Source organism: Pholis gunnellus (assembly GCF_910591455.1).
Source record: "Pholis gunnellus genome assembly, chromosome: 4".
Taxonomy (NCBI): Eukaryota; Metazoa; Chordata; class Actinopteri; order Perciformes; family Pholidae; genus Pholis; species Pholis gunnellus.
The window spans coordinates 5,992,199-6,007,749 of NC_136530.1; the positions used below are offsets into that span (position 1 = coordinate 5,992,199).

Genomic DNA, 15,551 nt, shown 5'->3' on the forward strand with positions numbered 1-15,551 from the left:
TGTTCCCACCACCACGCGCACGGAACGCACTCTGTCGTAAACCGGAGAACTCCCGTTGCTTTTTCAAATGAATATTCAAATGAGCGGTCACAGATGATGAAGTCATTGAGCAGCAACGAAGCCCTATATAGTCACATGTGTAGTATAACTAAACTACATTTACACTGCAGCGTACACATCATAATGCAATGTTATAGGTGTAAACTACTGTGGAGTAGTATTCTAGGAATAGTCGTCGACTTTTACTTATAAATCGGATACAACGCCTTAATTATTGATGTTTATGATGCTATTGTATTTTGTAATTATATGTTTTAATGGGTGAAAAAAAGATTTAACTTTTTACAGCATTTTAAGATTGGGCATTGACATCAGTTCTGCGTAGGAAGTGGGAAACGATAGGTCATCTGATTGCGTCAGAGAAACGTCAATGCCTAAAAATAAAAAAATAAAAAAAACAGCTTTGGGAAAATCCAGAAAATGTGGGAATGTCCAGCTGTAAACAGATATAAAAGGATAACTGTAAAGACCGAATAGTTATCTTGTCTTAAAAACAAGAGGATTGTTTAATTTACTGTACAAATAGGACTGGATGAATTTTACTGGAAGATATCTGTTCTTTACCTATCTGCATTTATATTTCTTAATCCTCTGAAGCCGGTTTTATAAGGCATAGATGCCACAGATCACCCTGTAACACTTCATGAAGTCAGTCCAGAACTGGAAATAGTTAAAAAACCACTGGATACCTCGTCACTGATACTTACCCTGAAAACAAAAAGGATAAAAGGAAACTGTGGCTTGATGTCGGACACATTTTATTGTGATTATTATAAAATTAACAAATACAGGGAATGCCGGGGACTTTCTCGACCACTTCATTTGTTACCAGCAGTTTAGATGTATGCAGCTTTTGGCTCCGTAGGACTACCAACTACTCTGAAGGAGCCACATAGTCTTTAACTGTAGGTAAGAAAACAATGGCAGAACAGTGGAATAAACACTCAAAGCAACATCATTTCCCGGAAATACTTCACAGGCAAAACATATACGGAACCAAAAAAACCAACAACAAAAGAAATCCATATACACACATTGTACTTGAAGTGTCATCCTTCAACATTTGGTCTTAATCATCAAAAAGTGAGGTATAATCGACTGGAACTTGAATAGTAAAAATAAACTCTCCTTCAGCATTATTCGTAGCCACATCACTGAGAAACTACGTACCATTCTCTGTTCTTGTTTTAAATGTAATAAGTGCACCTCTATTAACAAGAAATACGTAACTTAACACATATTGAAATGAAAGTACATCCACTTCCGCTGCTGCTTAAATATATGTATACAGAGTCTGAACAGTGGATATAGAAACCCCAGGATTTATGTTGATTCATGTTACTACTTCTGTGTGTTGCTGTTGACAGTGTCAGGAGTTGATTATAAACATGGTACTTTTTATTTATTTAACTGCATTATTTTTGTGAGGTGTTCTTTTTATGTTTGCTCCTCTGCATACGTACAAAAATGAGGTGGATACAATTTTAGGAACACCTTTCTGAATAATATCACAACAAACTGCAGCCTCACTACGCACCATTGAACTGACAACTTCCAGAAAAGAAGTACTGCATTACTGTACAGGGGTTTGTATTTATATGTTCACTTAGTGTATGAGTAGAGTCTTTAGAAATGGTGTGAGCGCTATAGCACACAAGCCAGATACTTTGCCAACCTGTGGACCTCAAATAATAAAGCATCTGCATTACATCATTCAACATACATGAAGCATTGTACCACAATTAAAACAAAAGGGAAATCACACATTCTCTCTTGGATAGGAATTATTAATTAAGCTGCACAATCTGATGCTTTAAAACTATAGCATAACTAAAGGACCATATCACAATAGCTATTCTTAAATGGGAAAAATAAACGTAAATAGCTCTTATCTGAATCTATGCTAAATTATTTTACATTTCAAATAAATTTAAACTTTACCAAAAGACTAAAACAATGGCAGCAAAGGAAAGCAGTGTCTGGCAACATGACGGATATGCATAAAGCTACACATTTATAATGTTGGCGATACAGCTCCTGTATGCAAATATTAATGTTTTATTATTTGTCAAATATAGTTCTCAAACATAGCAGAGAAAGGTGAGTGACAGGGACGCCGCAACGGATCAACCCCCCCCCCCCCCCCCCCCCCCCCCCAGAGGTCAAAAGGCACTGCCACATGTGCTTCTGTGTTCAGGCTCACATTACAGAGGTTTGGTCAAGCTCGTCACAGGCTTGGTTCAATTTCTAGCAGCTATGACAACGGATAATGCTACACCTCCAATGGCTACCGCAGTGGCACCGAACAGCCATTTCCAGCTGAGACCCTGAGGAAATAAAAAGGAAGAAGAGAAGGGATGTTAAGTAGGTTGCAGATTATCACGACGTCAAAAGCTCTACGAAACACATTCATCTGACTTAAAATATTCATATATAACTGATGCTCCTTGTTCATTATCACACAAAGGCTCCCTTGATGATTACATACATATCACTTAAAATAAAAAAAAAAAGAATGTAAGTGCATGAGCATCATGTGACGATGAACAGAAATTCAAGTTTTATTCAAACCCCAAACCCGTTTCCTCGGGGAGCGACTCTCACCCACGTAGACTTGGCCCGGTGTTTCTGAGAACCGCTGCTGCCACCGCCACCGCCACCACCGGGGTTACCCAGCATCTTCTTATACATGGCCTGCTCCGCTCCTCTCTGCTCAGAGTTCTTCTTCACCAGCTTGGAGAGCTCTGCGTGGATGGTCTATACAGAAGAGACAAAACAAATAAAAGGTGTTGCAGGCTTCAGTTTCACACCCAAACCTCCAAATCCCCTCTCTACTCTACTACCAACGCAGCTATCCTCTCATGAGGGGGACAAAGTACTGTATAACCACCAAAGACTGATTTGGGAATGCGTCAGGAGGATCACAATACGCTTACATCAACAGACACAAAGGGAGAATCATTGATCACGATGGATGGATGAAGCCCCGATTAAACAGCTGCATTAATAAATGCTGGGAAAACATATATATTTGTGCCGCTTTTTATCATCTTACAAGAAATCCCCGGCTTGCGTCACAAACGTGGCCTGCCGTTTAGCCCACATGTACACACAATTCCAGGATGCGAGTTTAATTATTGTTCCCACATTGTCTCCGATCTGAGTCACTTCAATGCTCTTAAAGCTGGCGAGTGACTCAGAAAATCAATGCTTTTCAGAAACAACTGAAATGTTTGTGCTTTGTAAATGCGTTTCAGAGAAACTGATGGAGCACGATCCGAGTTTAAAGCAATGCTCACTTCATAGGAATATTTGAGGACAGTCTTCCCACAGTGGACTGCTTTGGGGTTGCTATTCTATTTGGTATTACTTCTGCCTGATATCAGACACAACTGCCAACATGCTACACTTTTATGGCCAGTTAGCCCGTCACTCCCTTTATTGCCTTCCTCCAAAACAGTGGTGAGGAAGCACAGGAGCAAAAGTATGAGTTTACACACAAGGCCAAACTGCCTCCTAGGTCTCCATATGACTGTGTAGCAACAGAATACTTGAAGTATCGACCTACAACATTTGGTCTTATTGATCAAGAAGTGTTCTATCATTGACTGAATAATAAACAATAAACTCTCCTCAGCATGATTCATAGCCTGAGTAAAGTATATTCCAATCACTTTCCTTGTTTTAAAAGGTAAGAAGTGCACCTCTATTACCAACAAACGTTGGTCAAGTACAGTACATCTACTTTAGCTGCTGCTTTACTGTATGTATTCACAAATGACCAAAAATATAAAACCAAAGACATTTGTGGGGAGCGCGCAGTCGAGCCGAGTGTCTGTCCTGACAATTTGTCTGTTCCTATCCAAGAGTGAGCAGATACATTTACAGAACATTGTTTGAGCAGTTGGCAACACTATTGTGCAATCAGCTAGCCAGCAAAATGACAACAATGACACTGACTTGTCCCCAGGGCAAGGATTAAACAGGCTGAACAAACAAGTAACATCCTGTCTGAGGCTGTCTCAACTGGAACTGCCGAGCCCGTTTGTCACGTCAAAAAGTAAACAACAGAAAAAAAAGAAAAGAAATCTCTTCACATCAAATTTGAGTTGAAGGAGGAGGGCGTGAACAGCAAGAACCAGTGTAAAAATGCAGACAGCATGTTGGTCAAAGCTTGAAGAAGAGAGAGAAAGAGCGTCATCCTCTCACTCCATGACGCCTGCTTCTCTTTAAGACGCCTCATTGATTATAATGGGAGCGTTCTGGTATTGTCACTGAAGCACACCCACTGTTCTTGCTGTTAGAACATGAGGTTATTTAGGGAGTCTTTTCATTATTAAAGCACTAAGAGGGAAGACTATGTTGACATTCAAACAGCTAATCTCTCACCAGTATAAAATTGTGTGTTGACACAGAGACATCATTGCCAACACACACGCTGTTAACAGCCATGTATTGACACATATGCAAAAAAGGGCCTGAAAGTGCAGCCAATCTACAGCATGCATGGTTATTATTTCCGGTAAAAAAAGATTGCCTTCTACACAAAGGCCCATTAAAAGAGCGATCCACCTAAGGTGAACTATAGCAAAACGTTATAGTACGTTACATTTAAACATGCACATGCCGGAGGAAAAGCTTTAGTGGGGGCCAGGCCATGTGCTGTTTGACAGATTGGTGTAGGACTCAAGTGGGGGATTCTGGGCACGACTACCATGCTGCTGCAACTCACAGCGAATCCAAGAAGCCCACGCACTGAGCAGAGTTCTGTCAATGGCCTTGTGTAGCCAAGGAACCACATATACCCGACTGTACAGGCAGAAGAACGGGAACAGTGGCTAGGTATTAGATACGGCTTGGGTGAAGGGTAACCCTATTTACAGCATCACCATGAAAACAGATCCTCTGAAATGATGAATCAGCAGTCCACCTGACCTTGCACTACAAATTAAGTGATTTGATAAACTACCCAATGACGCCATCTACTGGTCATAAGAAGAAACTGCAATTTCTTTGTACTAAAAGATAAAATGAAGAAGCTAAAAAGTACCTTGTTGCTTGGTTCCAACTTCAGCGCCTTCCTCAAAGTTTGAATGGCTTCTGAATATTCCCCTTGCAAGGCTAGTACCTTGAGTGAAAACACATACGTTTCAGTAAACAATCCATCACAGACAAACAGAGAAAGTAAAGAAAAAGAGTGTGTACCTTGCCCATGCGGAAAAGTGCTTTTATGTTGTCTGGCTGGTGTTCCAGTGCTGACACACAAGATTTGAGTGCGGCATCATAGTGGTCCAGTTTCAGCTGAGAAGCAGCCATGTTGTTTAAACACTTCACTCTTACACCCATCAGCTCATTTTCCTCCTCAGGAGTAATGTCAACTGCACCAAAAGAAACATAAACAAAGACTTAAAACATAGTAAAAAAAGTGTCCTGTCCATCAGTGCATCATTGAAATGACTGAACATTGGTTAACTCTATTCCCTATCATCCTCTAAGGCGGGCCACATTATTTTTACACATGTTGAGGAAAAGCTCCCTCTTGTTTTCGGGAAAATTCGAAAAATTCTAAGGTTCATTTATTGTCATTGTACAACAGGGTTGTGTTCCTTCTACAATTGTTAGTGCCTCCTTTACCCTCTAAGCACAAAGTGAAAGTGAGTTTCGACTCACTGGCCGGCATCTCACCTTTAGAACTAGACTCTGTTATCTGCAGGGCAATGCTGTAGGAATTCACTGCAAACGCGTAGTCCCCACGCTGATAATGAACGTTGCCCCTCTCTCTCTTATGGCTGGCCAGGGCGATCTTTTCTGCAGGGGGCAGCAGTTCCACGTCTGGAGCATCAGTAGCTTTCAGCAGTTCCACTTCTAGGGATAGTTCAGAGTCGGGGGGAACCTCAGGCTCAAGACTGGAATTATGAAGAAACACAGTCAGGAGTTAAGGAAATAAGAGAAATCAATCACTAGATTACACAATTCCCAATGTAAGTGTGTCGTCACAGTAGGGTTCAGAACATGTAAGAACAGAGCTTGTAGAATAAGTAAAGTTACGCTGTTTTGTTCAAATTAAACAAAAGGGAATATACATAAGCTTTAGTAGGATTGTATTAAGTTTATAAAGCCCTTAGCAGTGAGATTCAAGCATGTCCCTACCTCCCACGGACACCATATGCATATTTTGCATCGACCTGGACGAGGGCCTTCTCTCCCATCTCCATGAGTTGCACTGTTAGATCCAGAGCCTGAAAGGAAAAACATCTCATCCAGTGAGATATGACATGTACAACGCAACACTAACTGCTGTCATTAGGATGAAAAGTATGTCAAATTGTCAGTTATTACCTGGATGACATCTCCATCTCCGAGAGTGAAAGAGAGGTCAGGCTGCTCCTCTACGAGTGTCCCGTCCTTCAGGTACGTTTTAAGATTGATCTTTACATTCTGTCCTTTCTGTGGCCGACTGTCTCGCCCTTCCCCTGCCTCCAGGACTTTTTTCTTCAGCTGGTCATTACCTGGAGACAAACAGTCACGTTAGTTCCGGTCAGTTACAGTATTGATCGCTGCCATTGTGGAGGAACCACAAACACTCTGTGTTGCAGAGGGGGGGGGCTGGCCATCAATGTTAATTTATAACCTACTTAAACAACTTCTACAGGAATATATTCTGCTGCTATCTGACATGTTACAATGGGGCTTTTTGTCACATACCTAAAACATCCATCCATTCTTCCACTGGACCTGGAGGGTCTGAAGAGTCTGCATTTGTCTTTTCGGACTCGTCCATGGTTTTCCCCTTCCCACCTCCGGCATCTTCCAGAGGAGGAGGAGGGTCGTCGTCAATGTCTTCTTCATCTAAAACCTCAAAGTCCTCTCCGCTGTCCAGCAACGAGGGTCGTCCATTCTTCTTCACTGACGGCGCACTGGCGTGGCTGTCACAGGCGTCCATGATCTCTTCTTTTTCAGTCATTCGTAGAATACTATGAGGAAGGAGGTTAACAATTAAAAACACAACTTTATTGACTTCTTAACTGTTTGTCCCCAAAACCGTAAAAGATTAAACTGCTGGTATATTAGCTGCATCAGTGAGCCATAGCGTTTAAGGTTAAATGTTTAAGGTTTACAATAAAACGACTGCCAAAATCATCCAGTAATGAGTCGCTAGCTAATCATTCATAACTCATTTTCAACAAAGTCATAATTTAAACTCACCTGTTTACTGTTTTGCTACAACAGTAACGTTATATTTTAATTAGCAGTAGCCAAGCTAGCCACACGTTTCCAGAAGTTTCTAAACAATTTATATCCTTCAGCTATCTCTTCAAGCGGCTAGCATGCTAATGCTAACATACAGTAGCCGAGGAAATTGACAATAGCAAACTAGCATTAGCCGTAATCTCGCTAGCTGTGGAGCATAGCTAGATTACAGCTAATGCTAGTTTGCTATTGCTATGTAGCATAGCTAGCTAATGTTGGTAGACATTAAGTGACTGATTTGATCTTGTCTTGCAACGAACCCCTGCTTAAGTCATATGTGATGAACCCCTTTAACCATAGTAAACTACACCTTACCTTCAAGCACTGTCTATGCAGAGCCTTGTTTTGGTCCTGGTCAATAGCTCTCCTCCACTTTATAATGATGAAGTCAGTTTGCTGTTTGGTAACCCGAGACCCGTGGGACCCGTATGTGCTGCTGAATACAACATCAAACTGACTTCGCCGCAGTTTATCACAACAAACTGCTTCCTGTTAACCTTGAGCTCCTGTACTTTTCATGCATAAACACGAAAAATGTGTCCACTTTTGTACTAATCTTAAATAAAAAGCATATAATTAAAAATGTAGGCTTATTTGACTGAGTGTGACTATATCCGATGCCGATTCATGAGTGCTATTTATAATTCAGAAATAGTACAAACATATATTTCTAATAAGTATGTAAGTAGCACCATTCGCCAAATTATTTTAAGAAGCACTCAATTGCTGTTATCCCACAAAAATGGTATTATTGTAGCTCCTGGATGTACAAAACAGGACTTTATAATTCTCTGGTTTCTTGCTTAATTGGAGCCGTAATGTGTTGTGTGCAAATTTCAAAAGCATCAATCTTTATGAGAGGTGTGTGCACAGGTTAAGGCAAAAAAGAGCATATTATAGAGCTGTTAAAAGAACTTTTATAACCATTTTGAAGTCCTTTTAAGTTAAAAGTAATTTTCAAAAGTAATTTGATTTGATTTCATCCTAACTAATGAAAAATAAAAACATAGCAAGTTATTTAACTTTCCAAATTTTGACAAGGGTGTTTTTAATATTAACATATTACAATTTTAAAATGTTTGAGTGATCTTTTCCTACAGTTTATATAAAACTTCTCTTTTTGTACTGCAAAATGGTTAAAAGCTACATAATAACTGAGAGGAAGAGATTCAAACAGCAAGGAAAAATCAAATGACATTTATTATTGATGCATTGTTTCTTTTTTGATAAGCAAATGATCTGTTTTTCTTTCAGTCTAAAGAAACTTTACAATATAAAGAAACATACAAAGAACATCTTTATTACCTACACAAGACACCTAAGTCCCTAAGACAAGATTTCTGAACTATCCTACCATGAAAATACAAAGCAAACCCAAGAGACAGACTGCTTCATATTGAATACTGCCGTGTCATCAGAAAGGACCATGAATGGTACAGAAGAATCATTTATATCCCCTTCCCTTGAATCCCCCACCCCTCCCCGACTCAACATAACCACCCGCCCAACCAGCAACTCTTCCTAATGGTACAGTATTATACATCACAATAGAAGTACAGAGATGGCCAACGATCGATATACACAGAGGACTGAGAGAGGATCAGTGAGAGAGCTTCGATCTATACAACGCTATAACAGGAGCGAATAGCAAAGGACACAGTTACTTTTTGATCTAGTCTTAATTTAAAATGAGGTTCTCTTAAGTATTTTTACCTTTTTAAAAGTTTTCTTAAATTGATAAAAATCCTTCATATTAAAAACTGCAATAAGAGGTCACATGTTTTTTTTTTGTGAGAAGATGCCCTTTGGAAAAATGATTCAAATGATTATTCAAAGCCAATAGTAACATTCAACTGAAACATAAGGAGACGAGGGCAGAGTGAGGACGCCACAGCTTGTCTGCTTCTCTCTGTCCTGTCCTCTCTCTGTCCTATCCTCCCCACCATACAAGTCTTCAGCATACAGTCTGCATTTATTGTGTTACTGTATTCTATACATTTTTATGGAAATTTAGCCACATGAGCCAAATAGTCAGCGCATCCTTTCTCTATGAAAAAAACATGGACAGTTTTATTTATAATTTACTTTCAGCTGTATTCATTGGTAGTGACTGACATATCAAAACATGTCAATGATATCAAAATGCATTATACAGTATTTACAAAAAAGGAAATTAAAGAGAAGGGAGGGGAGATGTTTTTTTGGGGGGAGGTGAGGGATGGGACTGGAGGAAAGAAGGGAGGTGTGTGTCACTACACATGGAGAGTGTTTCCCAGGCCACCGATAGCCAAATCCTGGAGCTGTCCCTGTTGAACTCTGGGTACAATCTGTTCACATTGATATCAGAAAATTGATGAGTACGTCACCATCACCCATAGAGGCTACAATGGTTGTTTAGTTATTGTTGGTTTGAACACAGCCATGACGCAAGTTGCTGCAGTGTGACGCCGTGAGAGATAATCTATCCCTTTGAAAGCAGTGACAGAGTTGATCAGGCCAAGGGCACATAACATACAGAAAGAAACAAATTAAATAGCGTAATATGTAACTATGCTTTTCTTTGTGTGCAGATTCTACGGGCTTTCATTTTCTCAGTTGAATACACTTCAAATAAAAATAATCTGCTGAAAACAATCCACAAATAATGGAAATAAATCCATTACAAAAGTGTCCCGGTATTGTTCCTCGTCTTTAGACCGATGTGGCTGCATGGTCGGTTAACCCCAAGGTGCATCACTCTGCTCCCATCGTCAGCGCTGCTACGTCCTCCCAATACTCTGGATCCATTATCCCGTACGCATTGGGGCTCGCTGAGGGCACTGGTCGATTGGGAGCCAGTTATTTAGCCCGTCGTGTCTGGGTTAAGAAAGTGGATCATACAGGATCTGTGAGTTCACCCCAAACTCCAAGCAAGAAAGCCGGCTTCGTGAGTGTATCTTTGTGTCCCCCAAAAACAGGAGACATTGGCGAGAGACCAGAATGAACCCTGGGAGGAAAACAGTGCCACTTGGAGTCCACAGTGAGGTTGAAATCAAAACAAGGTGATGGAAGGGTAGGAACCACAGACAACTTGTAAATAACAAATAATAAAACAACCACAATACAAGCTAAATATGTTGTATTTACAGACAAGACCAAATCCATAGAAGAGATGCTCTCTTGCTCTGCCTGTTACTGAATGAAAACTGGCACCTCAGAGCAATTCCCATGCAGCAAAACATAGAAGACTGTGAGAAGGGGTGCTTATTAAGACAAGATAGCTAGACATAGGATCATGAGCATGAGCATGAGCAGACACTTTGTACCAGAAAACAGCAGCGCTCTGAGGAAGCCTCTGCTTTAACTGTATGGATAGTTTTAGCCGAGATAGTAAACTATTGGATGAGACAGTTAATTATCCCGATCAATGATACTTTGAACACGTACACGGATGGGGCTACAAACATTAAGATGGCAAAGACTCAAGCTACGAGCCCAGAAGAAGTTTTAAGGAGAGGTATGTGACGTGAGAAAGACTGTGACACAGAAAAAAACAAGACAAACAAATAACCTAAAATCATGTAAACAGAAAATGATTGTGCATTTTTTTCGAGTGTGTGCTTATTCCGTCATTGTTGATGCTGCTGCTGAGATAAAAATGTGCCCTTTACAGGAAATCATAACTACATTAGTAGAATAATATCAATTATGAAAATTATAACAATAATATTACCATCAACAACAAAAAATACAAACATTTAATTCTTGCCCTAGAATAACATTATGAGTTCTTTTTTTTATTTTTATTTTTTTAAATCATTCCTGACACAGGAGTTTTTGAATGAGGGTATTCGGCCCCTGTCAGTCAACAACTGCGTGCCCTCATAAGTTATGATCAGCGTGATATGATGGAGTGGTGGTAGATGCAGCGCGGCATCTTGTTTGGGCTTGAATGCCCCCCATGAGGGCAGGTTTTGGGTTTGGGAGAGACAGGCTTGGAGCAGTTTCGGGCTCTTACTGTCCGAGGGCCCGTGTCGAGGCCCGGCAGGCGAAGAAGAAGCTGCGAAGAGACCCTTCCTGTTGCTTGGAGGCCTTTTCATGTTCTTAAACCCATTTTACAGGCGTTGGGATGAGGGGCCTTGAGGGGAGTCCTGCTTTCCAGGTGCATCCCATGGGGCTGTGTGGCACAGCACACCGTCCACGAGGAGGAGGAGGAGGAGGAAGGAAGGGGGAGAGGAGGGTAATGCAAGACGCACCGGGGTGGATGGGAGAGGGAGATTGGGATAAGGGGAGATGAAAAAGAAATAAAATAAAAGATAAAATAAAATCAAAAAAAAAAGAAGAAATCACACACTCATCGTCATGTTGGGTGAATACTGTAAAGAGAGAAAAAGAGAGGGAGGGGAGAAAAGATAAGCCAAATCTATATTAAACTTAATATACTACCCAGTTCAAGATGAAAGCAATTCAACTAACTAAACTAAATGCCATGTCCAGTTCTCCGGCCTCTTGCAGCATTACACATAACCATTAACCCTCTCTAAGTCAGTAGACCAGCAGCAAGCAAAGCAGAGTCCAGCCCAAGGAGAAGGTGTTAGGGAATTTCAGAACACAGTGAAGATACTGTAGCAAAACGTCAGTCTCATTATCACGATATGACAATCTCTCCATGCATCAGAGAAAGCATATGATGTGGTTCTTTCCCATGCTTGTGTTTGTGCATGCTGTGTTTTTGTGTGTGTTGGGTAAAGCTGGGAAAACTGAGCACAACATAAAGGATCGATTATTCGGCTCCATTTAGCCACGGGGACTGGTTTTAAGGTCGATATAGACCCGGGGCCGGTTTCACAAAGATATTTTAGACTAGTCTGGAGTGATTTTTTTCTTTTAGATTTAGTCTATCGCAAGTTTGACAGTGCCACCAACTGACCTACCCTCAGGCTAACTCAGAAATAAGACTCTATAGTAAGACAAAAAAAGACAGGCTCATATTTTGTGGTTTGTTAGCATTGTTGTGCGGCGAATAATAAGAAGGGAAAGCTTTTACAGAAATGTACCGCAGTGAGGACATCTGATGTGTTGGTGAAGCATGGACTGAGCTGAGAGCTCCACAAGAAGCCACAGCATCTGAGCTCTACCACATGTCTGCACTGTGGTGACACTTGTCTTTTTCTAGTGTGAAGTCCGCTAAGACAGTCAAGAACTTACGAGAGAATATTAGGGCCAGGCATTTTATTTTACAAGTCGAAGTGTCAAGAATAAAATTGAAATTTGACTGTATGCACTAACTCCGGTAGTTTAGTTAGAAGATGTATTCTCGTATGTTTGACGTTTATTCTCAAGATTTTATCCATATTCTTGAATAGTATTTTAACTTTATTCTCAACATTTCATCTTTCTCAAACTGCAACATTTTGACTTGAAATGCAAAATAGCATTATTTCCCTTCTTCGTGGCCCTAATGCTCTTAAGAATTAGTCTGAAGTAATCTGAAGTGTGACTATTAGCCACAAGTCACGTTGGACAATTAGCACACAGCATTTCAATTTAGTAACCTTCGATTGAGTCTCAGACCAGATGGAGCAATTGTATTAGATATATTCAGTTTTTGTGACTGTCGAAATCCAAATATGATCCTGCTGTTTGATCAGGTTACCAGTGGAGATTTGTGCAGGTATGACTGTAATCTAAGTTATTTAAATATCCGATTTTATGCCATACTACAATTGAATAGGACTATCTAAAGTCTTGCAGTTTGTTCCCAGCTTAAAAGGTATGTTGACTCTGTTTGTACTCACACTTTCACTTTGGAATGGGTTTAAAAAGTTGCCTGCCATCTCGCCGTCATCCCGCGGAGTGCCGGGAGGATTGTTCATGCCTGCCATGTTGTTGGGAGAATTCTGCAACACAGATGAAAAAGAAACAGTAAGAACACAGCCCTCTGATAGACAGACAGATAGACAGAGAGTCAAGTCAGCCTTACCTTTGGCAACCCATCCATGTCACCAGAGCCTGTAATCAGAAATGGAAAGAGGAGAAACCTGAATCATTATGAGGTAACTGTCAAGTGATCCTCAGCGTTCCTGCTGCTAATTCAACACGAGTTCGGGATATCCAGTGCAAGTAGAAACAACCTGCCCTCTCACAAGAAATGGCCTTTAATTAAGCTATTTCTTTCAGACACAGATGAGCAACAACTCACTGGCTTCACTGATCACGTCTCACCCATCTGCAGGATCAATTGGCCTACTCACTGCCCCACTAATCTGTTTTAACTGGGATCAATAGCAGGGGGAGGGAGAACACTTCCTCTACCAGCCATGAGAGGGCAGACTCTCACTTCTAAAGGCCTTTGTTCACAGAGAGTAACAGGTTTCACTGGATATACTCAGGAGCATTATAGCAAGTACATGCTGCATACACTGTGCATCGTGTTTTGTCTACTCACCTAGTGATCCGTTCATATGATGCTGCTCCATAGCACCCATTCCACCCATGGGCCCGTCAGGACCCGGTCCCATTGGGAACTAAAGGCAGATGTACGAAGGTTAGTTACCTTGCTCTCTCCCTGCTTGGGGAGCATGGCAGTGGAGGAGATTAGACAAATACATCTTGGGTGAAATTCATTAAAGGGCCAGTGTGTAGCAATTACGGTAATCTATAGAGCTCAAAAGTGACCGCCTACTCATTCACTCCATTGACATTTCAGAAAATTCTTGTATTAAAAGTTTTAAGCATGGAACTATCCAACCAACTTCGAGATGAATCGTAACCCTAAAACATTTGATCCGCTGCAAAAAAAAAATATTTTAAAATGGAAAGGCAAAGGTACAAGTCTTGTGTTTATGATTACTTTAAGAGTGAAGGAACTACTCATCCCATAAACTATTGCATATGCAGCCTCGCTGCCTCTGGAAACTCACGAAAAACATTTGATCTAAATGTTTTTATAAAAATGTGGACAGATTCAGTAACTGCTTGGCTTTTGTCTCGCCCGAAATGTTGTCAGAAACACATTTCTGTAATTTAAGAGAACGTTTCCAAACGAGCCGTCATGCTTTGAGATCCGGGAGCAGACCACAGGGCAGCATGTACGAGCTCGTACCCTCACTAGCCGTCCACGGGTGCTGTAAACATTTCCATGGTAACAGCGAGCTCCACCAATCAGGGACATTGCTGTTACACTTTAGGATTGTGGGTAGTGTAGTACATCTCCATGGCATTGCGAATAGAACGTGTTTTTCTTAAAACACGGTTGATATCATAGTGTGTCTTCTGCAGGAGAATGTACCATCATTTCACAACCTCATGGCTCAAGGTAAGTCTAACATGGACGGTTACGCCATTATGTCGTATATATATATATATATATAAGTATTATGAAGGGGATTTTCACTTCCAGAACCTCACTGTTGAGCTCTATTAGCAGAAATGGAATATAACATTCACAACTATGTTTTCATTAGTACAGAATCACCTGAAACTAAGAATCGTTGTGTTTTCGCAATCTGCAACCACCCCGCCAAATTCCACCACATCCTACACACTGTACATTTAACTGTAATTCAAAATCAAACAAAATGAGATTACTTACATTAGGTCTATTTCCACCGGGGCCGATAGGGTTCATCATCGTGTAGATGTTTTCACTTGAGTTTGTCGAATCTATGATAACAATGATATTTCAAATCAGAATACTGTAAAGCAGTTTGCTCCTCAGAGACTGTTGCACTGTTACCTCTGTCTGTTCTTATATCCAACTGTTGTAAAAAATGTCAAAAAATAAGGTGGGCTTGGGGTATGAAATGGGTTAATGAATGGAAAATAATGAGCTAAGCTGCACAGAAACGGCTGGAGTGGCATTGTCTTTCACAGTGTTTGACAACGTTTCACTTTAATTCTGCCATTTGTACAAATCAGTCAGCTAGAGCCCCGACATGTTCTTACTTCAGCTGTACAGGACGACAACCACCAGTGTGTTACTGTGTGTTACAGTGTGCCAGCACATATTGTCAGTGAATCAGTCTGTCAATCAATCTAGACACTGCACACTGCAATGTACAATAAAAAAAAGAACCCAATTCAATCTTATTCCTACAATCAGGAGATTAGGAGTTATTTTATGGACACCCAAATGCATGCTGTGTCGCTCCTCGTGTGTCTGTGTGTCTTGGAAAGATTCAGAGGGATGAGGTCACCTTGATCTGACATTACAGGCAGAAAGTTGCAAGAAAGTGGAAGAAAAATAAAATAAGAAATAC

General features: G+C 40.7%; 2 protein-coding genes across 6 annotated transcripts in view; both read right to left on the minus strand.

The window, feature by feature from the left end:
• Positions 1–2,226: 2,226 nt before the first annotated feature.
• Positions 2,227–7,722, minus strand: fkbp8 (FKBP prolyl isomerase 8). Its single transcript, XM_079158072.1, has 9 exons — positions 7,627–7,722; positions 6,766–7,034; positions 6,400–6,569; positions 6,211–6,299; positions 5,746–5,966; positions 5,266–5,438; positions 5,111–5,188; positions 2,665–2,817; positions 2,227–2,387 (listed from the first exon to the last, which is right to left on the minus strand). Exons 2-9 carry the CDS (start codon positions 7,022–7,024, stop codon positions 2,301–2,303), a joined length of 1,230 nt encoding a protein of 409 aa, XP_079014198.1. The 5' UTR covers positions 7,025–7,034; positions 7,627–7,722; the 3' UTR covers positions 2,227–2,300.
• A 1,105-nt stretch (positions 7,723–8,827) lies between these two features.
• ssbp4 (single stranded DNA binding protein 4) overlaps positions 8,828–15,551 on the minus strand; it is an 85,550-nt gene continuing 78,826 nt past the window's right edge. For 3 of the 5 annotated variants that reach the window (XM_079158306.1, XM_079158309.1, XM_079158308.1), the window contains 5 exons: positions 14,885–14,955; positions 13,739–13,817; positions 13,274–13,302; positions 13,089–13,190; positions 8,828–11,467 (listed from right to left, as the gene is read on the minus strand). In XM_079158306.1, coding sequence (XP_079014432.1) covers positions 11,387–11,467; positions 13,089–13,190; positions 13,274–13,302; positions 13,739–13,817; positions 14,885–14,955 — 362 coding nt within the window. In that variant the 3' untranslated portion in view covers positions 8,828–11,386. Of the gene's footprint in view, positions 11,468–11,498; positions 11,667–13,088; positions 13,191–13,273; positions 13,303–13,738; positions 13,818–14,884; positions 14,956–15,551 lie in introns of those variants that run through there. The other 2 variants (XM_079158310.1, XM_079158307.1) reach the window with 2 other exon arrangements.

What these genes read in the sequence shown, in the direction of transcription:
- fkbp8 (XM_079158072.1), bottom strand. Translation starts at nt 7,024, where the DNA reads ATGACTGAAAAAGAAGAGATCATGGACGCCTGTGACAGCCACGCCAGT. An exon ending in GAGATGGAGATGTCATCCAG is followed by an intron (nt 6,300 to 6,399) that starts GTAATAACTGAC and finishes TTTTCCTTTCAG; the next exon opens with GCTCTGGATCTAACAGTGCA. An exon ending in AACAGAGTCTAGTTCTAAAG is followed by an intron (nt 5,439 to 5,745) that starts GTGAGATGCCGG and finishes CTTTTGGTGCAG; the next exon opens with TTGACATTACTCCTGAGGAG.